The following is a 22,677-nucleotide window of genomic DNA, read 5'->3' as shown; positions in this document are numbered from 1 at the left end:
TGAGCAGATGAGCAGCACAGGAAGCACAGCTGGACTCTGATACAGGTTGGAAGTGATCAGCTGTGGTCCCAGACCTCCCCGATGCTAAAAGCACACGCTTCTGGAACATTTCCCAACTCAATTCCAGCCCCACAGCACAGAAATGCTGCAATGAGAACAGTTTTGGCTGTGAAGAAATAGTTGGCAATTCCCTGCTGGAAGCCGAAGGCTCAGATTGCTCTTGGTCAGTGTGCCAGCAGGTTGGAGTTGGCAGACAGATTTTGGCAGCTGTCCCCATCCTGATGGTTTAGCCCTTCGAAGTGCACAGGCTAAATTCTGGACAATAACAGAAGACGTCAGTCCTGTAAGTTCAGCAGAGCTGGAGCATCTACCCCAGTTCTGCTGCTTTTAACTTCCTGCTGAGGAAGTAAGCAGAAAAGAGTAGATCTCCTGGAACATTTCACTAGGTGTGTTCACATCTCTAGGAAGCCAGGACTTCTTAAAAGAAAAACAAGAAGGAATGCCTTTCTGGAACTGACTTATGTGATTTCAATGCCACTTAGGAATCTGAGGCTACAGCTACACCCATAAGTTGAACTTCACTCCTCAGTGCTGAGCCCCGCTGTCGCCACATGGTCTATATGCAGATGACTTCTCTGCTGCCCTCTAGGACAGGTTGGCTGCACCCAAACCATATTCTGGGGACAGTCTTGCTTGTCCTAACTTTCAAACCATGCCCAGAAGTTTCCTGGGCAAGCAAACTGGACCATGTTAGCCATTTACAAACCCAGCTGATTGAGCTGCAGTGCCCAGGAATATTTCTTGGCACTTTTCAAATTATTAGGACAGATGTAGGTATTCAGCCTGACCTTCACTTATTATGTGGGTGACTTGACAGCAGCAAGGAAGATTTCTGCCACCTAAGCTGGTTCTGGGTGACTTTAGAAAACTTCCATGAGAGTGAAGAAATGCCTCTACATTGAACTTGACTTTGTGAGTCAAGTACTCTGCCCTTGGGTTTTGATGCTGCAAGATGCCGGAGCAATAAGTATTTGTGAGCCAGGCTGAGAGCCTCTGAACAAGGACTAACTTGAATTTGCTCTGCTAAAGACATCTGAGTTCATGCTGATTTGGGAGAAAGCAGTCTCATGTCTTTTGTAAAACTGAACGCATAGAGCATGATACTCACAAAGGAAAAATATACTGAGTGAGGTTAAACATTTGAAGTCAGATAAAAACACTGCTCATTCCTCCAGCATGAATCATCAGTTTGTGCTGACGTGCTTCTAACATTTCATACTGGCCCTTGCTTTTCCCTGGGCTATCAGGAAGGGACTGGTGGGTTGAGCAGATTGGGTAGACAGGGAAGGGAGTGGCGGGGCAACATGAAAGACCTACCTGCAAAGGAGCAGTGGCTGCTGGGCTGTTACTCCTTCCTGTCTCTTTTTGTGGGCTCTGCAAGCTGTCGTGGTGGATTTACTTATGTCTCTCTAAGCAAGTTCTCCCTTGGCTCTGGACCTCAGAGCACATCACAAACCACAGGAACCTCACAGAGCACAGGCAGCTGCCGGGTTGGGGTGAGTGGTACTGCTACCTGCAGTAGGCAGGGAGGGAACAGGTACCTCTGAGGGCATCCCCCTGCCCCCAGGGGCACTTGGCACTGCAGCCCCAACTCTTCCCCTTGGTGTGGCAGAAATGGTCTTGCTCCTTATCTCTGAGACAGGAAAATTCCTTCCTGTCTTTTCTTTCTCATTCTACACTTGGATTTTTCTGTTTCATGCATAAGGTGCCAGCACCAGGATATTTGTGTGATTGTAGCTTCCAGCCTGTGGAGAATATAGGATCACTTTCCTAGGCCAAGAGGGAAGGAGGCAGGTTTTCAGGTGTCTGTGGTAGTATGCCTGGATGTGTGTGGCAGGAGGCTGAATACCTCCAGCCCCTAGACCCCCTCAGACTTTCCTGGGCTGCTAAACCCTTGCCATGTTAGCCCCCTCTGACCCTACTCAAGCAGCTGCTTCTGTTGGACTAGAGTGGAGGCTGTTTTTTCCTGCCCCAGTTCAGGAACATGTGCCCCCAGGCAAAGAGATAAAGAAGGGCATGTTTTACTGGCAGAAGCCATCAGGAGACCAAGCCTCTCAGGATGGAAAACACCTTTGGAGCCAGGAGAGGAGACTGGTGAGGCAGTTATTGAGAATGGAAGGGTAGGTCCAAAGTGTTGCTCTGGCCTTGGAAGAGTAGGGTGTCGTTACTGGGAACAGAAAAAGAATCACATTTCTAGGTTGAAGTCCTGGAGGAAGAAATACACCCCTGATAAGAGCAAGTTGCCTTTTCTTCTGAGTCACTACATTCCTGTGAGTAGTTGAGCAAGATGTTTTTAGAGACCCCTTTTCAGACCACTGTGGATACCTCCACCTCCATAGATGCATATAAGTGTCCTGATGAGGATCAAAGCATATCTAAAAAATGAGCAGAACTGCCAGATATACCACACTTACCATACATGAAAAATGAGTAGTTTGATTTTTTTTTAATTGTAATTTATGATTCTTAGTGGCACATTTTAATTTAAAACTAGAATAAGAATTCTTTGGTATTGCTGATAGGAGGGGATTCTCAACAATGTAAATTCCCTCTCACATTCTCAAATTTTAGAAATAACAGAAAAACCCCCTAAATTAGGAGGACTGGAATTTCCCTAAAATGTAATCAAAAACTTGAGTTATCTTTAAAGAGACCTCAGTAGTTACCTGTTACACAACTCTTTATATCACTTCCTAAAATCTCCATGAGAGGGTTTGACTCATTTTCAAACTGTAGAAAAAGAAAGAAAATTCTTGGATCCTAATGTGTCTTGACTCTTGTTTGATTTAGGAGTTTAAACGCCTCTGGAGGCTCAGATGGCCTCTGGTATCCATGTCTTGCCCATATTACACTTGAGGTACCCAAAAGCAGAATTGTAATCTTAAAGATCCTGAGACCCACATGATCATGGGGGCTGCTGAATTGTACATCTGGTTTCTGTTTCAGTTTTGCATCAGGATGTTTTCTGGGGACTTGTTTACAAGCAAACCCTTGTTGAAAGCCCTAACTGTTGTCACTCAGAGAGGCAAGGGACCAAGCAAGTCCTGTAGCCCTGAGTGATTTTTCTGTTGCCACTGTCAGACCATAGCATGGAAAAATTAGACCCCAAGCAATCTTGGTTTCCAGGATTGAAAGCTTGTCTTGTCTACCAGCAGAGGAAGGGACAAAGCAGTGAGGAGCATCCCTTTCCAAAGAATGCAGGAGATAAGGCAGCTTTTCTCTCACAAAGGTCTTTGAGTCTATGCAAGTTATCTGAAGGATGGGATGTGACTCTATGGAAGGCAGCAAGGCATGTCAGGGGAACAGGATCTGACTCAAAAGCAAAACTACAAGAGCTTGCAACAGCTGCCAAAAAATACCTGGGTGACTAAGGGAAGAAAAAATGTCGAAAGCAGGAAAGGCCCATGTGTTCTGTTTGGCTTGTTCTCTTCTTTTGGAACAGCACTATAAACAGTGTTTTTTTCCAGCCCTGCCTGTTGCAGCTAGGTGCAGGGGAGCAGAGAGGCAGATAATGAATACAGATGTTATATTTGGCTTCTGTCTAGTTTTCTTCGGTCCAGCTCAAGTGCTAGGGATCAGCAGGTTGGAAATGAGCTGTTTGAAATTTAAACTAAAGGAGGGTAGATTTAGACTAGAAATACAGTAGAAATTTTTACTATGATGATGGTGAAACAGAGGAACATGTTGCCCAGAGAGGTGGTGAATGCCCCATCCCTGGAAATATTCAAAGTCACATTGGATGAGTCTCTGAGCAACCTGACCTGATTGAAGATGTCCTTGCTCATTGACTTAGACGAGCTTTAAAGGTTCCTTTCAACCTACACTCTTATGCGATTCTATGCAGCACACTTAAGAAAGGTAACGTACTTCTGTCAATTTGAAGAATTGAATCAAAACATCTGCTTTGACCAATAGGTTAGATATTACATTAAATACGTTATCTATTATAGATAGATAATATTAGATATTATGTTAGGTTTGTTATTAGTATAATTAGAGGAAATTAAGAACAAGGAGAAAATTATTCCTGTTGCTTGCCAATGGTTAAGTGGACTGGAGCCTAATGAATGCCACAGATCAGTATCTAAACATCCATGTAAACATGTAATGAGAATTATTTGTGAGTTTTCATCCTCTCTTTTTCTGTACTTAGTTTGAAGCATCTACAGGGGAATCACGTGGGTGTCATCCCGAAACAGATGATACTTCAGTTTAGGAATACAGGGCTAGAAAGGGATTCCCAGGTCCCTAACTCCAGTCTCCTGACAATGAAGTATTTGTTTCTGTGAATAGCTCAAATTTTTCCTGTTCCTTTGCAAGTAACTGTCAATTGCCCTTTTTCAAGGAAGGTAAGTTTGACTTCTGAAAGTGTCAAAAACTGAGAATGGAACTGGGGACATTGCAGAACTTGAGACATTAATTAGAAGAAACTGCCTGCATTCACCTGAGTCACAGCATGGCAGAACATGCAGGTGAGAAGGAAGCAGTCCTTCCTCATTAGTGAGGAGAGCGGGAATATCCTGCTCCACCAAGGAGCTTATCTGGAGCAAAGCCCACAGGCTGCAAAGGCTTCCGGGAGAGTTTGGCCCCATCTGTTCCCAGAAGTTCCTGACACTTCTCTGCCATGGCTTTCTGCCAGTAACCAGAGCTGTTTTGCTGGGGAGCTTTCTTTATGATGCACCTCACTGGCATTTGTCCTCTCTTACATCAGCCCACTCATCCCATAACCTCTCACACCAAGGTGGCCTTGTTTTGTTGGCGAGCTACAGCTGGAAGTACCTTCAGCAGACTTGTGTCCTGCTGACTTTTTTTACTATTTACAAGCTGCTCCTGGAAGGCCTCCAGTGCTGCTTCTCTGGCATCAACTCAACTTTTTCTTTCAGCTCTAACTGCTCTAAACTTCAGCACACAGCTCCATTATCCAGGTGGGACTGAGGGAAAGTATTTGGTCATGAATTTTGGCTATGAAGCATTGCATCCAGCAGAGCTGTGTCAACAGAACTGGAAACTCCATTATTTCCTCTTCCACACCAGCCACTGATGGAGTAGCAAACAGAAACTTATGACCTCTCACAGCCCTCTGGAGCGAGAATTTAAGTCATGCATAGAAAAATCCCCCCTTGGTTCCTGAAGGATGGCCTCTGCCCTCTGCTGTATGACCGGGATGTGTGCTTCTAGTCACTGCTTCACCCCTGGATGGAAGCAGTCTGCCTCGCAGAAGTCACCTGTGTGGGCAAAAAGGCCGGGTGGGGGGTGTGTCTGAAGTTGTTGCTTACTGCTGAATTATTTATTTATTTATTAGTTTTTAAAAATCTTACTTCATCCTGCAGATCCAGAGTGCTCAGCCATCAGACTGGTGACACATAAAGTGCCCCTGAAAGATGCTCGGGATCAGAGAAAACAGACCTTCGCTCTAGATGCCATCCAAGTCCTCTAAGTACCTTATTGTTCTCCCCGTGCTGGGCTATGACATATATTGTTGACTTACCCCAAATTCAAAGAGCTTTCTTGAGAAACTCTGATATATGTCCAAAAGCTAATCCAAGAGAAGGAATCCTAAGTGTTTCGTTACTGTACAGTGATAAGAGCAGGAAAGGAGGAGAGCAAGAGAAGGAGAGCAGGGAACTACCATCCTGCAACTTTGGGACGAAACCCTCTGATTTCCTGGATGTTTTTTCAAGGACATCTGCTCCAGAGCAAGCTACAGCAGCTCTGACCTACTGTACCCCACCAATCTGGCTTGGCTTGCTGCTGCAGGACAGTGGGGAGCTCTGTGAGAGGTGAAAATACCCATGGGTTGATTGGGGAGTCACCACAATCAACTCACCTCTCACAAACAGAACTTCTGGTTCAATGTCATGGTCCAACCACTGGATTGATTCAGATGCCTCAAATATCCACCCAAATAAATAAGTTTGTGCCTTTTTACACTCCTTTATGGTACATAAGGAATAGCAAGGAAGGCAGAAGGTTGATGGTTTGCTTGTTTGGTGATGGGAGTGGGGACATATTTGAGGTTGGGTGTGGATATGATTTGCTTGGTTGGTTCCTTCTTACACGGAGAAATTTGAGTTCTGCCTTACCATGGTCAAGAATGTGGAGAGAGCTCAGAAAATTAATGTTTATTAACAAAGAGAGGAAGAGACCTGGAATGGGGATTTTTAAAACATGTTGGGCTTGTTTATATGTATCTAATGAACTTTTTGGAGACATAAAACTTTTGTGGACATCAAGAAGTTCACCTCAATGGGAGTAACTCTCTTTCTCATAAGTCCTACAGGCAAAAAAGAGACATTTTTACACTTTCAATATTAAAATCAACCCAGAGCACACTACAGAAGGATTACAGAGACTGTCCCAAAGTTGCCATGCCTGGCCTGGTGCCAAGGGCAGCTGTGTGCCACCACTGCAGTAAAAAGCCCTGGATTCTGCCAGCCCCATGTCAGCCCAGCCCAGCAGGCAGGGGGAGACGCAAAAACCTCCACACTAAGCAGCACCTCTTACACCCGCAGATCCTTTGTGATTAATTTACTTATTGATGGTCTTTCATAACTCCGTGGTCATCTTTTTTTGCACTGCCATTAATTATTCCTGGAAGCAAATAAAAGGGCCCACCGATATCTCTCCCTCCTCTTACCGCAGCCAGCTTTTCCTCAGGGAGAAAAAACTTGTGCTCGTTTGCAGTGGGACAATGCCGACTTTTGAACCTCTAACCACTAAACAAACAAACCTTGTGCTCTGCTCCACAATCCAAACAGGGTTTATTGACAGGCGTATCGCAGCAACGCACAGCAGCTCCGGCAGCAGCCGGCCGGGATCAATGCTGCGGGGGTGGCCCTGGGCGCCAGAGGACATCCTCAAAGGGGTGGCACCACTTGGGCCTGCTTGCACCCTGGCTGCATCATGGCTGCTGCCACCTGAGAGCCCCCGTGCCTGGGGAGACCTCAGAGGAAGGAATGGATCATGGTGCCTGCAAAGTCCTCCTAACTTGGCCATCCCTGGTGCAACTGCTCTCCTCTGGTGCTGCAGAGCCGAGACCCCTCAGTTTGGGTGCTGCTCAGCTTTAGTTGTTCCCGGGGAAGCAACTCCTCCTGAAAGTTCTAGGGACCCTTTAGAGTCCAAGAAAGATGGATCTGGCTCCTGCCTCCCTCTGATCCAGAGGAAACCATGGACATTGGACCCAGCAAGATGGGCTGTGTGTCAATCCCATGCGCAATGAGCATAACTGCCTGGGTGCTGCACCCATGTCTCCTGGCCAAACCCACTCCAAAGACTATGCACATGACACAAAATCAAGCAGGTTCGCTGAACTGGAGGTGCTGACTCCCACTGTGGTCTTCCCCCAGGCACAGGAGCCCTGAATCAGGTTTGCATGGCCAGCTGTCCGCTGTCAGATTGTCATCTCCTGGCTCAGCAAGGCATGGAGCTACATGTAGCCAAAATGCAGTACAAAGGCTTTGGGGCTGGTCCTTAACGATGTCCTCGAGTTCTCTTAGGCAGAGAGAGCTACTGTGTCAGTAGGGCCAGACCCTGGCAAACCAGTTCTCCCCATGCAGTTCTGTAGATACTTGTTGGCATTTGTCTTTGGCTTTTAACAAAAAGGTAAGAAAGGTTCAGTAAGGAAAAAACCAAAGTGCCTCAAAGAAGGCAAACGGAGTAACAATGTGGCCACCCCAACCTGTCTGCATGGCCTCGCTTCTCAGTGGGGTTTCTCCCAGCCATAAGTAAGAAGTACATACGGCAAACAGCCACGGACATTTGTCCAAATCAGCTGGACTTTTCTTATTTTCACCTCTATCTAAGGTGAGTTGTTTGGCATTTCTCCTCCAGTCCCCACCATCTAGCCAGCGTGTGAAAATGGGCCATAGCAAGTGCAAGGTGGGCTCTGGTATAGCACAGGCTCTTCCGAGGATTTCTGCTCCTAGTGGAGCTGTGATGAAGCCTACAGAAAGCTGATAAAATCAAGGAGACTTTGGAAAACTAACAAAAAAACGCCCCTCCAAACAAGATAAAAATTGTAAGGATGTGAGAAACAGCACATAATGTAACCAACAGGACATTGCACATGCAAACGAGGCTCCTCACTCTAGCATGATGGGACACCTTTTCCAGAAGAAACTAAATTCGTCCAATTTCTTTGCACTACAGCTAATAAATCTGGCTGGATGACTATCAGCACTGGATTTATGGGCTCTTTTACAAGTGTCTGACATTAAGCAATTCACTTCTGAACATTTAAACAGTGCCTTATCTTGTCTGTTCTGACCCTTAGGGCAGGATGAACATTTTGCATATTCCCAATGGTTGCAAGAAGAAAATAAAATAAAATATAAAATAAAAAAAGTGTTTTAATTTTTTTTCCTGCTAAAATTCATCATTAGCCCAACAACATTTCTAAGGTCTTTTGGACCGATCCCTGAGATATACCGGGGGTTTACTGGCAGGCAGTGCCCCCATTTTATCTAACAAATTCTGGGGTAAAAAAAGCACCCAAACATAATAATAATAATATTAATAAAGCGATGGACACGCTTGCCCCGGACGACGAGACACATACACTGTACACCTGTACACACGGCCGGCCCCGTGGGGCGGTGTAGTGCATCTTGGGGGGCCGCTCCCACCGTGCCCCCCAGCCCGGCCCGGCCCGGCCCCGCTGCGCTCTCCAGCAGTCCCTGCACCGCTGTCCCCGGCCTCTGTCACTGGGGGGCGGCGGGGCCGAGCCCGGCGGCGGCCGCCCCCGCCGCGGGACCCTGCAATGAGGCGCTGGGGCTGAGAGGCTCCGCGCCGCCGGGCTGCGCCTGCTGCAGCTTCTTTTTGTTGATCTTCCTCTCTTTCGCCCGCCTGTTCTGGAACCAGATTTTCACCTGCCGGTGGGAGACAAGGGAGTGAGGGGGGGCAGTTTGCCATGGATGTGACCCGTCTCAGGGGCTCGCACCGAGAGCGCATCCCAACCCCTCGCATTCCGCCCCCCGTGCAGCCCCGTCCCGCGCATCCCTGCCTCCGCGCAGCCCGGCCACACGTGGGGAGCACCACTCGTGGGACAGACCTGCCTCTCCGACAGCCCCAGGTTGGAGGCTAGCTCCGCTTTCCTCCTGATGGTAATGTAGCGGCTGTAGTGAAACTCCTTCTCCAGCTCCAGCCGCTGGTGGTCAGTGTACACGACTCGGTACTTATCTTTCGTCCTGGTTTTAACTGCGGAGAAAAAAGCCGTGGTTGAGAAAGTCAAAGCCAAAGGCTCTGGTCGTGGCTCTCCCCCCTGTGGCGCAGAACGATCAGGAGCAGTTCTCCCACCCACCTCCTGGGTTTCCTGCTCTCTTCCCCCGCCCTGGGCTCTACTGAGCGCAGCAGAGGAGAGAGAAGACGTTCTGCACTTCCTTGGGGAATGGGATACAAATCCCAAGCGTGCCGCAGGTATGGGCACACCAGGCACAGGCTCTCAGCCTCGGCTGCCAGCCCTAGCCCCGCCACACGCCCCTGCCTTGCGCGGGGACACCTTCATTGTGCACTTATTGGGTTTCGGTTTTGTTTTGCCTTCCCCAGCGAGAACAAACTTTTTATAGAGAGAGGGGGAAAGGGAAAGAAAGAAAAGTCCCTTTCAGGACCCGGGGATTTAATTTCTAAACGAGAAACACCGATCTAAGGGCGGAGAACCCGGAGCGGTCGCGGGGACAGCTCGGGTCCCGGCCCAGCTTCTCCTTTTCTGCTCAGACGTCGGCGAAGAGACTTAAGGGGTTTCTTGGAGACCCCGGAAGTGTGACGTGCAACTTGAGCGCTCAATTAAAAACAAAAACCAAAAAACCAATTAACCAAAAAAAAGCTAACCAAACCCCGAAAATTCAAATCCCAACAAAATCCGAAGACGGATGCCAGAGTGTGGCCGGTCAGAGTGCATCGCCGCAGCCGGTGACCTCCTTTCTCCCGAGGGTTTCTTGTTTAACTGGTTGTGTCCCCTACCCTCCCGTTCCCCAGGAAGCCGAAGGGGAGTCTCTGCCCCCAAGGTGCTTAATGGCTAGCAAGCTGACTTTGTTCAGGTAAACTCTCTGAAAACCACAACAAAAGCACCCTGTAAAGATACAAGCCTGATCAGAGAAAACTCCCTAGAGCCAGTGAATAGGGAACACAATCCCAAACAATGCAGGACAAGGAGATCTTATCAAAGAAAAACCCTTCTCAAAGCCTTAATGACAGCCACATTCTGTTTGAATTACCACTACTGAACAAATGGCGGCAGGCGCTTTCATCCCCCCAGCTCTGCACATTAACATAAACACTGGCTCCAAAGGCAGAATTTGAATGGAGACAAGGGACCGGCCACCGCCGCACAAGCTCAAACTGTGGGAACACCACGGGCTGCTATGGGAAGAGCGACGGGCCTGTACGAGCTCCACTGCCATCGCCACCCGGGACATGGCTGTTGCCAGCGGTCGGCACCGGGGCACTGAGGCGCGGCGGCCTCGGGAGTAACCGGGATCACCACTTCGAGCCGCCCGGGGAGCCCCCGCCGTTCCCGCCGGTCGCGCAAGGCAGGGGATGAGAGGGGAATGACATAAATTGTTATTTACTGCCAAAGTCACCATACTTTTTTTTTTTGACCACTATATATATAAATGTTAAAAAAAAGAGAGAAAGAAAAAGGAAAAAAAAAGGAAAAAGAGGAGACAGCAGTAGTGGAAGACGTATATCAAAGTGGGGGACGCGCAACTCTCCTGGCAGATGCAGGGGGGGAATAAAAGAGAGGGTCTGCAGGGGTATTAACATCACAAGGGAGTGTGGCGCCGGCCACGGCCTGACCCGTCCTGCCTGCAGCAGCCGGGACCGGCCTCCCGCCGCCGGGGCACCGGCGGGGCACGCCTTCGCACCTCCCGGCCCCGCTGGCACGGTCCGGCCCGGCCAGGGGCACGGCACAGCCCGTAGGAATCGACGGGCGGCCGCCTGGGAGGCCTGGCCGCACGGAGACGTTAATAAAGGGCAGGCGCCCAGTGACTCAGAAACAAATGCGGAGCGACACCGGCCGATGATTTATATGACTATAATTGGTTATAAAAATCTTCTAAGTGGCTATAAGCAGGAGAGCGGAGCAGTGGGAGGAAGAGCGACCATTTCCTCGGGATCAGGGCCATTCAACCCTGTTCCGTCGGAGCGCCCCCCGGGCACAGAGTCCCCGGGGCCGGCAGCGGCTGCGCCCTGGAGAAGCGCCGCTCCTACCGCAGCCGGCCCGGCACCGCAGCGGGGCCGCTCTCGGCGGCGCTGACGGGCTGTCGGCATAGGCCGGCAGCCCTGTGCTCCCGAGGACCGGCCCTCGGGGCGTTTGTTTCGGGGAGCTCTCCCCGCAAAAAAGCTCTCCCGCGCTACACGGCGCACGGGGAGCCGTCGGCGCCCCGGTGGAGCCGTCGGCGGGGCAGCCCCCTGCCCGCCTCCTCCCGGCCCGCACTTACTTACCCTGGCTGCTGAGCGGGGGCTGCGCCGGCTTCCTCATCCACTCGCAGAGGCCGCGGCGCTGCCCGCCGGGGGAGAGCGGCTCGGGGGCGGCGCTGGCGGCGACGCTGGCGGCGTTGAGAGGTTGCATGACCCCGGCGGAGCAGTGGGGCGCGGGGCCGGCGTGGTGGTGGGCATGCGGGTGGTGGTGGTGGTGGTGGTAGTCGGCGGGGCTGTAGGCCATGGGGGCGGCGGGGGAGCCCCCATTGAGGCCGTGGACGGAGCCGGCGGCCGGCGGTGCCCCTTGGCCATAGGTGCCCCAGTCGTCGCGGAGCGGGGCGGTGTAGGGCGCGGGCCAGGCCGGGCCGGGGGACTGGGTGCCGTCGAGGTTCACATGGTACCCGCCGTAGTCCGCGTATTGCGGGGCGCCCACGAAGTTCTGCGCCGCCAGGTTGAGTCCCCCCGAGTGCCGCACCGGGCCGGGGTACATGGGCCCGTCCTTCTCCAGGAGGTAGCTCACGTACATGCTGGCGGTGCCCCGGTGGCGGCTCTCCACATGCTGCTCGGGGCTCTCGCCGCGGCGCGCCTGCTGCGTGGGGCCGGGCTGCCCGGGGCGGGGAGGGGGCAGGCGGAGGGGCCGCGGCCCCGCTCTGCGCTCCGCGCTCCTCCGCGCTCCCGGTCCGAATCCAATGGCCTGCAGCCCTTACATGATTAACGATTGTTTACAAGGCTCTATTAGTAATGGCCCAGACACACCAAAGGCAGGTGACGTGGAGAGGCGCTGGGTATATAGCTACTACCCCTAAAAGACGATTTGCATTTAAAAAGATAAGGAGAGGGCAGCGACCTGATCACAGCTAAATATTCAAGCCTTTATTGTTTAAGAGCTTCCTCCTTCCATTGCAACCTGGTGCACTTTAACCTCCAATCACAGGTTCAAAGGATGAAATCAAGAGACTTGCAAAAGACAGAGAGGGAGATCTAAGGGCGAGGGTGGGAATATGGGAGCCGTGTATCACGGCCGATCTGCAGGCAGCACTTTAACCAGCTCTTCTCCGTGCTCGGGGTTGGGAGGTGGAGGGGGAAGAGGCGGAAGAGGAGGGAGTTTTGATTAAAAATCCACAAAGCCATTTTGTCGTGGTAGTTTTAAGCAACAAAACACATCGCGACGGCCTACTGCTTTTTCCAGTGCGCTTCCCACCCGATCCCGGTCCCACTCGGTCACGGGCGATGAAGGCGAGGTAAGAGGAGAAATCCCCACTCCGAGGGTGCTGTCTCCTTCCTCCGCGTGTGCCTGCAGAGTTTCGAGGTCGAGCGCGCCTAGGCTGGGCCTCGGGTCTGGGAAAGGACGAAGACTGGGAGTGCTTTCGTCTGAAACACCCACTGCCCTCGGATCCACCGCGGGAGCAAGGCCGGATCATCCCTCCGTCCTTGGGACCGCGGGGGCCTTGGGACCGAGGCAGAGGGTGGTTCTCCCCAAGGGGGCAATCATTAGCCTCTGGAGCCTGCCACCTCAGGGTGCGATTCCCTCTCTGTGGCGCGGCCGAGCCCGCAGGGAACCCAAGGACTTGCCCCTCCACACACACTCACTTTTTCCCTCCCCGACGCCTTGGAAACCCTGTGGAAATGTTGGCCCTGGAAGGGCGGTTCCCGGGTAAGCGGCAGCCGGCTCCCCCGGCCCAGCCAGTCTCCTTTGAAGAGGCGACCCCCTCTCAGCTTCCCCCAGCCGCTTTTATGCTTTAACTTTTCACCCTGAGCGGGGACAATGCGAGACGACGTTTGCATATTCGCATCTTTTCTCATGACACAGCGAGGAAACCTTTCAACCGCCGAGAAAAAAAATGGATGGGGACGGGAATGTGCCCCCGTTTTCGCAGCACACAGAGCCGGAGCAGCGCAGCACTGTCTCAGCCGTCCTCGCTGGCTCTCCCGCTCCCCTTGGGGCTGCTGCGGCTGGGTTCTACGGGGCCTCTCCCACAGGCCCCGCGCTATCCCGGACACGCGTGTCCCAGGTATTAGTACGGAGATCCCTGTGGCCGTGTCCCAAGGGTATATTTCTTTCCACGTGGGTGCTGTTCTGCACACCGAGGAGTGTCATTAAGACGGGGCGTCTTGCAGCTGAGGGCGGATTTCAGCTCTGCAGAGGCAGATCTCCCTATTCGCACTCCCTGAAAATCTACCCTCTCCTTCCACCCCATTTTACTGGGCCCTTTGGCGCTGAGCGTGGGGTTGACGCAAAGCCATGTTTTAATGCCAGTGGGAATAATTCAGCTACCTCTTCCTAAATATCCAGAGGGGTCCATTATCAGTGACCCTGTGAGACCGGGGCGCTCAAGAGGTGAAGGATGGAGCATCGCTCCTGGGGAAGAGATCACGGGCGACCCACTCGGAGCCGCTATGGATACCCCGGATGCGAGGAACGGGGTACCCCCACCCTCCACACAGCCGGTGATGCCTGCGCCCACACTGTCACTTGTCATTCTCAGGCTGTCGCTGACTGCCGCGGATGCGAACCTACGATAACAGCAACACAACAGCAGAGATGCAGGAACGCCTGCTAGCTGCCTTCTCCGGAGGGATTTCTCTCCCTGTTGCCCATTCCCGCTATGACACCTCCCCCCCGCCCCAGCAGTGGCGTACCGGGGAGAGGGAGTGGGACTTAAAGCCCCCAGAGCTCTCTGAGCAGGAGACTGAAATGTAACTCTGGAAAAGAGATGCTGTGTACCTTCAATGTAACCACCTGTCCCGATAAGCACCGACAGAGCCGATCTATGCAGATGTGAATTTGATGATGCCATAAACGGAGAAAGGGGTCATTAAAATGACAAAACTCTCAACATATTGTATTAAAAACGCACCACAATCTTGACCTGCCCAGAAAGAGGCCGGTTCTGTGTCTAAGGCTACATCAGTGAATCCCTGGCAGGCAAGTGGTAGCGTTTCGGGGTGAGACCTGACGCCAGCTCATGCTGGCCGGGATGAAGGCCATCGGCCGCGGAGTCAGATGAGAGTCCCGGGACGACGGCGAAGGAGCAGGACATGGTTCCGAGGCAGCACCGCAATCATCTGGCATTGCAGCGAGCGCACGGCTCTGCTTACCTACTTTGCCATTCGGACAGGGATCCCAGCTGCCCCCGGAGTACAGGCAGGACTTGGGGAGACCGGCCCTACCAGCCGTCCCCTACTCTAAGCCGGCGGAGGGGGGGGACGAGTCCCGCTTCCCCCGCGGATAAATACTCTGGAGCATCCTCCGCCGCCGAACAGCTGCCCCCCGGACCCGACCTGTCCCAGCGATCTGCCCGGCTGCTGGGGGTGAGGATACACTGCCGCCGGGACCCTCTTGTCTTACAATAAGAGGGATCCTGAGCCGCACATATCTACATGCCTGTGAGGCTGGTGGGGCTTCTTTTCCCCATTTGTCCCCTTTCCTGACCTACCCAGAGATCGGGGCTTCTCGAGGAGAGTGGGGAGAGAAGGTCTCTCTCTCGGTCGGGTTTCCCCCCTTTACTCCGCTCCGTTCTGGAGGAGGGAGCTGCCCGCTCCCTGCTGCCTTCGTCTTGGGTTTTCCCGCCGACCCTGGCCCAGAGCTGCAGCTCTGGGAGAGAAGAGGGGATCCCAGGACCGGACCCCGACACCAGAGAGTGGGCGAAGGCCTGGTATCTCCCTCTTTGCTTCCTTCGTGTTTTGTTGTTTTGTTGTTTTGGTTTTTTTCTTCCCTATTTCTTTAGATCCTCAGGGGAAAATGTGACTCAACGCCTCTCAAGCTGACAAGTGCCTGATGGGGGACACTGCTTGCAGGGAAGTATCTTCCCCCTCCCCGCCACGATGACCACTGGGCAGACGCCGGGCACCCCGCCTTCCTCCTTCAGCTTCAACCTTACGTCTTGATCTGAAAAAATAATTTCCGACATTATTCCGAAGGGGAGTCAGGGCAGCGGCACGACTGCGGAGGAATGCCGGGGGGCAGGCCGCGGCCGGTGCCCGGGTCTAGAGCGGACACCTCGCTTCGGAGCCGCCGCTCATCGTCGCCTCGGGCCACGGGGCTGGGGCGGACTGGGGGATAATGGTCCGAGCAGCATAGCAAGAGGAACCCCGTCCTGGACCAGAGACTTCCCCATAAGCCTCGGGAAAGACCGAGTGCCGCGCAATGCCCGCGATCCCTCCTCCACCAACTGCTCCCTCTAAGCGGGACCCTTGTGGGGATGCGGATTCATCGTCTTTACTTCTAATAGTTTTGTGCTTTAAAGAATTTATTTTTCCGTGACTTAGGAAAATCTCGGGGTGGGGTATGGGGGAGGACCTTAACGACATGGAACCGGGAGCTTTGTTTGCAAGGTTAAAAAAAAAAAAAAAAAGAAAAAAAAGAAAAAAAGAAAAAAAGAAAAAAAAAGAAAAAAAAGAAAGGAAGGGGAAAAAAAGCCCGCTTGAAAGCCCTTTGGTGACCATGGGGAGAGAAGGGAAGGAGGAATCGTGTGTTAGTTAGTCCGACCTGTGGAATTTATGACTCCCCCTAAGCACAGACATGATAAGGACTTAGAAAACATCTTGGATCTTTTCAAGCCGGCAGCCCCCGAGGCTTTGATGTAGATTACGTTGCAGAATACTTTTATCATGGGCTTGATACTCGTCTTGTTTAAGCACATGCCTCTAGGAGCGGGTTAGATGCTGAACGATCGCGCCCGAGCGGATTTGTGTTGCTGGGAAGGAAGCAGAGACGGGGAGGAAGGTGGCACCTTGTGCCAAGCCAGGGCACCGCCGCCCCGCACCAGCACCCGCCACGGGTCGCCCCCGCGGCTCCGGCCGGCCCTGCCTCTTTGCACAGGTGCTGTCAGGCCTGAGTTCACATCGCCCTGCTCCCCTTCAGGAAGTAGGAACGTAAGCAGAAAAGAAGGGGAAAAATAATGATAAATAATACTATACACCAGAAGCTTCATTCAGCCGGAGGCCAATGAGTGTGATCGCAGCCGCTCGGGTCCAGTGGCCAGATCCTCCTGGGGAGACACTCGGTTTGTCCGACGCGGGAGGACCAAAGGCTGATCCCTGTCGCGCTCCCTGACCCTGTTTACGTGGGCTTGGCATTGCTCAGCTCTCTTGGAAGTCTCCGGTGAACCGCGACCAGAGGCCTCCGGCACACATCTGCTGGCTAAGGAAATAGCCTTGGTTGAATTTTATTACTTTATTTTATTTTATTATTTTATTTTATCATTTTTAAATGCCACAGGGAAGAAAAGCCCCACCAGCGCGCCTCGGCCGCCTGCAGCGCGCCTCGGCCGCCTGCAGAGCGCTTGTGCCCGGACTTTGCTGGCATGTCCCACCTGGGAGAGTCGGGGTCTGATCCGGTCACGGGAGCCGTGAGTGACCCGGCAGCGGGCACACGCGGGGCGGCCCCGGCGGCGCGGTCCCGGCTGGTGTGGGCGGGGGCCGTCCCACTCCCTGGAAGGGAGCTCAGAGTTCGACTGTTATCACACCTCCCCGCCAAGGACACCCCCCGTCCGCCCACGGACGCTCCCCGCAGCACGCAGGGCCCCTGTTCGCTCCCTCGGCACCAGCAGCGCCCGGTGCGGGATGTAACCGGAGCGCGGTGCTCCCGAGGCGCCCGCTTTCGGCTCTGCGGCGAGGCACGGCCGGGCCGGGACCCCGAGGCAGAGGGTGCTCTCCGGCCTTCCAGCTGTCTCCCAGAGACACACCGCTCCCCGGGAAACTACAAGCCCCGGCCCAGCTGGCGGGAAAGAGCCACTAACACGCGTGTCGACTCCCACGCCGAGCAAAACACCAAATTCCAGCTGTGAAATGGTTTGCACACATTTGCCACCAGCGAGTCCTCGGACTGTCCCCATCTCCCAAGGGCAATATAAACTCTAGTGTCTTCATTGTCTTCCTCACTGATTCATTTCCTACATCTCCCAGCATTAAAACATAAGCTCAGCAGGGAGATGATGCATGCCCTATGGGCATGTCTTCCCGTCTCTGCAACTAGTCCTGCTGATTTATTCCCCCTGCCGGCTTCAGGCCCTTCCATGGCGAGATGCAGTGGGGTGATTGCCCCATACCACCATCTCCCTCAGCCTGTGTTTTGCGGCAAGCCCAATCCTGCAAACTCTGTCAGTCAGCAGACACACAGGGTGATGTTGGCCCATGCAGATGGTTTGTTGTTTGTGAGGCCATAACTGTATACATCCCTGAAGGGTCGTGGTGCTTTGTGGACGATATTTCATATTAGAAAATGTAGGAGTCCAAAGCAGGCAAGCGCCAAGTGGTTTCTTGGCCTGGCAGGTAACCTGCCAAGGCTCCCACCTTTCTTTATTCTGGGGCTGTGAGAAGACAGGAGAAGATCTGTCTTTCTCCACTGGCACACCTGTTCCATCCAAAATAAAATCTCAGACCTCCTGGCTCCAAGGAGTAACTAACTCACTGCTCTTCACCACCTCTCATCTGCTCCCAGTTGTCTTCTTCTAATTCCTGGGAGGGGAGTCTCACCACATTTTCTTCTGGTCTAAAAAGAAGCCCGAAAAGGAGCGGAAGATATGGACAGGCAGACCCAGGGTCGGCTCCCAGCCATGGCTCACGCTGCCCTCCCCTGGGCGCTCCTTCGCTGCTCAGCTCCCGGGGACCAGCCCTGCTTTGCCTCAGTTTAGCTCCCCAGTCCCTCCACACCCAGAGCACAGCCACGCGTAGGAAGGTCTTCCAAAGGAGATCTTAGTCCACATCAGGCAATCGCTTCTCCAAGAGAAATACAGTGGAAACTAGAACACAGCATCTCTTTCTTTTTAGGATCTGAAGCTTCCAAACCCCTTCTGAGGATGGTGCTGTCATGGCACTGGTGGGACTGGAGGGCTGTCATTAGAAGCAACTTCTGGGCTTTTTTCAGAAGGTGATGTAGACATTGCATAGGGCATGGAGGAAGGGGAACCCTATTGCACCTGGAAAGAGGTTTCTCTGGGCATATATGGGCTGCCACAGCTGTGTGCCAAAGCTTAACTTAGAATTAACTTAGTGCAAAGAATCATGAATGGGTGTAGGTAACACATGGAGGGAGGACTGGGTCACTGTCAGGACCTCCGGTGGGTTTTCATCCCAACCAAGCAGTATCAAATGAACTGGATCCCATCCCAATCTTCACGCGTCTCTGTGGAAGTGACCACAGGAGCATCACCACTTTCCCACCTCTCTGCTCAACACAGGTCTTCAAAATTTCTTCTCGACTGAGATCTGAACCAGATTGTATGCCAAGGCACCTACACTTCTGCTAGGAATGTTACTCTATCAGTCTTCCAGCACAGCCTTAAACACATAAATTCTAATGTGTCAGTGACCTATAAGACAGAATCCCTGACCTGAGCAGTCCCTCTGTTTATGTCATCACTGGTAAATATGTCAGGAAGCCTGAATCCAGCCCTGGTCTGAGACAGCCTGCCTGGAAGGGACTTCTTCCCTGTCAGTCTGTAGTGCTGGGATGCTCACCAAGGGTGAGAGGAAGCTGAGCTCAGGTCCCAGCTCTTTCTGAAGTGATCCGTGGCCTCTTCAACCACAAATCTGGATGGGTCTTTTTGTGCCTTGTTTTTTTTTAAAGCTGGTTTGCTTTGCATAGTCTAACTAATTAGCCACTGATGGGGGAGGGAAGAAGGCATCAGCTCGGTGCTGCACTGCATTTGGCTGGGAAGAGTGACCCCTGAGACACTGAGCACTTGATCTAGTGCTGTGTCTGGGAGTAGGGGACTGAGATTTGATGTATCCAGCTCCGTGGGGAATGTCCTAATCCAATTATCTTCTACCTGCTTTGATTTTTGCCTCCAAAATAGTTTCCAGGAGAAGTGTTGCCTCCTAAAAAATAACCTGTCTGCAAATAGTTCTGTCGCAGCTATGACCTTGGATTTCTTCATCCCATTTCACAGTTCCCTCCATGAACATGTGGACTGAAAGCCACTGCCAGCATGCATGACAGGGTCAGTTCTGCTCTCCTCTTCTGGTTCAACACATGGTTAGCCCCAGCTTCTCCCAGAGCCCATCTCAGGTATCCCAAACACAAGAGTGGGACGTGTTGGAGGAGCACCTCCAGTTTCTCTCGATCCAGACAAGAGTCTTTTTCTTGTCCCTGCTGCCTGTGACACACGGGCATGGTTGTTTGGGAGAACGCACTGAGGTCGGGGACTGAGTCGTTTGCCCTGGAACTGGGCCAGTCGCGGTTTCTGCTACGAAGTTTTGGCTGTGAATTCCTTTTGGCCGACACCCCTATCCCCAGCTCTGGTCTCCCGGTGTCCTGTAGCTTTGGTCCAGACACCGCGGCTGGCCCAGGCCCTTCTGTTGAGCGCCAGCCCGGCTCCTTGTCCCCTCTGCACCACCCGCTCCGTCACTGCCTGCCCGGCAGCCGCGGTCGCGGAGCTCCACCTAGTGCCAGCTGCGGCTGTCCCCGGGCTGCCGCGTGGCATCCCGCGGGGACTCTTCCTCGGGAACGGGCTGCCAGCTCCGAGGGGTGCTCTTACAGGTAGAAGGGAAAGAAAATTAGGACAGATCACTCTATGCCATCCTGTTCTTTAGCTTCGGTTGTCAAATTTATCTTCCTTCTAATTTCTGCTACTGCTAAGTAGGAGAGTGCAGTGTCCTTTGCCCTTTGGCACCTTGAATTGACCTCAACTCCTTCTACTCTTCTTCCTGCATCAATGATTACTGAATCTTTGTAAGTCTCAGCCTAGCCTAATGCACGCAGCTTAGACTAAAGGCATCTCTGCTGGAGGTCTTCAAACAAGCTTAACTCTCTCCATTCACTACAGGGGGGACTTCGTCACTTTCTCCAGGCAATCAGCTCCTGGAGACACAGATTAGGGGTCTGGATTCTAATAAGAGAAATGTGGACATTTTCCTTTAAGAATCGTGAAACTACTCCACTGCCTGTGGCTCTACACAAGCCTCAGCAAACCATTTTGCTAAGTTGTGTTGGAAGCATCCTGGAAAGGAAATGTGCTCCTAGAAGATACTATTTTTCACTCAGTACCTCTTGCAGCTTTGTGCCATCTCTCTCTGTTGTGTGGAGAAGCACGTGTACAACTCTACACATGATCAGCCCTTACAGGAGGGTTTTTCTCCTGATTGCACTTCCTCACAGAGTGCTGTGTTACCTGATCTGCTTTTCATGTGTGCATCATGAGAAGTTGTGTTAGCTCCAAGGTTCTCTGTTTTCCTTTATATTCCCAAGTCTCAGCTTAGTAGTGATGATGGGGCCAGATGACCCCTACCCACTTCTTTTTAATTCTCGTGGAAGAATATTTGACACAAATCCCTGGCATGTTTTAAAGCTCATGGGATTCCCATCTGCTTTTCTATGAGCCAAGTTTACATCTGCTAGCTTCCAGGGTCAGTTAGGCTTGGATGTGACCAGTTCAGCATTAAGTTCCTCTAGTTCTGACAGCTGAAAACTGTCTGCACAAGACACTCAAGATCCTCTTTCCAGCTGATGAGGGCTGTGTGTTAACAGTGCTGAACAGTGATATCTTGCAGATGAACACTTTGAAAGTATGTTAAAAATAATATACGTTTTCCAGAAAAAGAAATGTTAAAGTTTTATTTCTATCTGAATATTTCAAAATTACTCTTTGGCAGTTTATATCTGATTAAAAAATTTATGACTCCTTGTTAATTATTAACTATCAACAAAAATATACAAATCACAATCACTGTATTACAACATTATTTTCAGACAAAATTAGTAAAGAGCAGCTAAATTTATAGTATATTCTATCAAAAAAGTTATTAATTTATAACACATGTCACTGAAAAATCCTAAATTAAGTTAGCACCTTGCAAAATGTAAAAAAAGAAAACTATTAACCAATACATTCTCATATTCATTCACTGAGATGCAGACAAATGTATCCTGTTAATCATGACGGAGGTTGCATTTACAAATTCCTAACCTCATAATGAAAATAATTGTCTTTCTAACTATACTGAAAACACATCAAGCCTCTGGTTATTGTCCTGGAACTCTGCGAGAAAGTTAAATAGGTAATACTCTCATTTTAGTGCAGCAGGATTCATACACCCAGACTGATATGTGGGAATTGGGAGTGATGATATTACACTCCTAAATTGCTATAGAAGATAGTTTATTCAAAATTAAACATTTTTTATTTGATATTAAAACACACAAAGCCCCCAGAATGGAATTAGCTGTAATTCAGTTGAAATGAGACTTCCAGCTGGAGACTACCACCTGGATTTTCTAGAACAGGGAGGTAGAAGGTTATCTCCAAATATCAATCCTCCTGTTTATTTTAGATTCTTATTTTAGATAGAAAGGAATGACTCACTGCAAATGCCTAGGTCTCACCAGCAGTTGCAGAATGTAACCTGGATGACTAGAGGCCACCCAAGTACTTCTAGCTTGATAAAATGAACTCACCTGAACATGACACCGGTCAACTACTTTACAGCGACTGAAATATCCAGGATAAGACAGTTATACACAATTAAATTAAGAGTTCCTTGTAAAAACAAGACTGATGAAACTCTAAAACTTGTCATCTAAAGTTGGCTACTCGAATGGTCTTTGTTTTTCTAACACTCAGTGACATCTGGAGATGAAGTTGTGAACAGCACCTCTGGAAATCAAACCATCTCTTTTTAGTGCATAGTCAATGCTTGTAAACATTGACTAAAAAAACCTGTGGATTTTCTCATGTTTGCTTGTGATGAGGCAAGAACAGTATGAATTCAATACGTTGGTTTGATGCTATTTACATAACACCAGGAAAAGAGATATCCAGTTGTAGAGAGGCAGCAAAAAGACCTGTCTTGCTATAGATGTGTTTGCTGAATTCAAATAAATGAATCATCTCTTCTTCTCAGAGTCACATAAATATGGATGGGACCACAAAAAATGCAAACAGTGCTGCATTTGGTGACAAAATATCTTCTCAGAGCTGGTGTAAAACACTTATCCTACACAGAGTTTATGAAAATAATCAAATCCACAACCCAGATTATTTTTCAGCCTGAGGGTCTTCATTATGGTGCTCAGTTGGGAACAGCAGAGACTCCTCATTCCTGCTTACACTTCCTGGTTTAGTTTTGATGCTGGAATTGTTTGTAGCAGAATTTTTCTTCATATTCTGGTAAAACTAGAATTAGGAAGAGGAAATAAAAGACATCTTCTATTATTACTTATTGTACCTGGAAGCCTGCTCTTCTCCTCATGAAGCAGAC

At 51.0% G+C, this 22,677-nt stretch overlaps 2 protein-coding genes across 2 annotated transcripts in view; both read right to left on the bottom strand.

Annotated features, from left to right (window-relative positions):
• Positions 1-8,759: 8,759 nt before the first annotated feature.
• Positions 8,760-12,004, bottom strand: CDX2 (caudal type homeobox 2). The gene is made up of 3 exons (XM_027651787.1): positions 11,503-12,004; positions 9,110-9,255; positions 8,760-8,927 (listed from the first exon to the last, which is right to left on the bottom strand). Exons 1-3 carry the CDS (start codon positions 12,002-12,004, stop codon positions 8,760-8,762), a joined length of 816 nt encoding a protein of 271 aa, XP_027507588.1.
• Positions 12,005-21,256: 9,252 nt separating this feature from the next.
• FLT3 (fms related tyrosine kinase 3) overlaps positions 21,257-22,677 on the bottom strand; it is a 33,866-nt gene continuing 32,445 nt past the window's right edge. The window contains exon 24 of the mRNA XM_027651587.1: positions 21,257-22,592. Within this exon, the coding sequence (XP_027507388.1) occupies positions 22,455-22,592 (138 nt within the window). The 3' untranslated portion in view covers positions 21,257-22,454. The remainder of the gene's footprint in view (positions 22,593-22,677) is intronic.

Source organism: Corapipo altera, unplaced genomic scaffold (genome assembly GCF_003945725.1).
Source record: "Corapipo altera isolate COAL_440 unplaced genomic scaffold, ASM394572v1 0, whole genome shotgun sequence".
Lineage (NCBI taxonomy): Eukaryota > Metazoa > Chordata > Aves > Passeriformes > Pipridae > Corapipo > Corapipo altera.
This window is presented reverse-complemented; position numbering and strand designations above follow the sequence as displayed.

Excerpts from the sequence above, each read along its gene's own strand:
- CDX2 (XM_027651787.1), bottom strand. The coding sequence starts at position 12,004 with ATGTACGTGAGCTACCTCCTGGAGAAGGACGGGCCCATGTACCCCGGC. Across the intron at positions 9,256-11,502 it reads GCCCCCGCTCAGCAGCCAGG|TTAAAACCAGGACGAAAGAT; the intron begins GTAAGTAAGTGC and ends TTTTCTCCGCAG. Across the intron at positions 8,928-9,109 it reads TGGGGCTGTCGGAGAGGCAG|GTGAAAATCTGGTTCCAGAA; the intron begins GTCTGTCCCACG and ends TCCCACCGGCAG.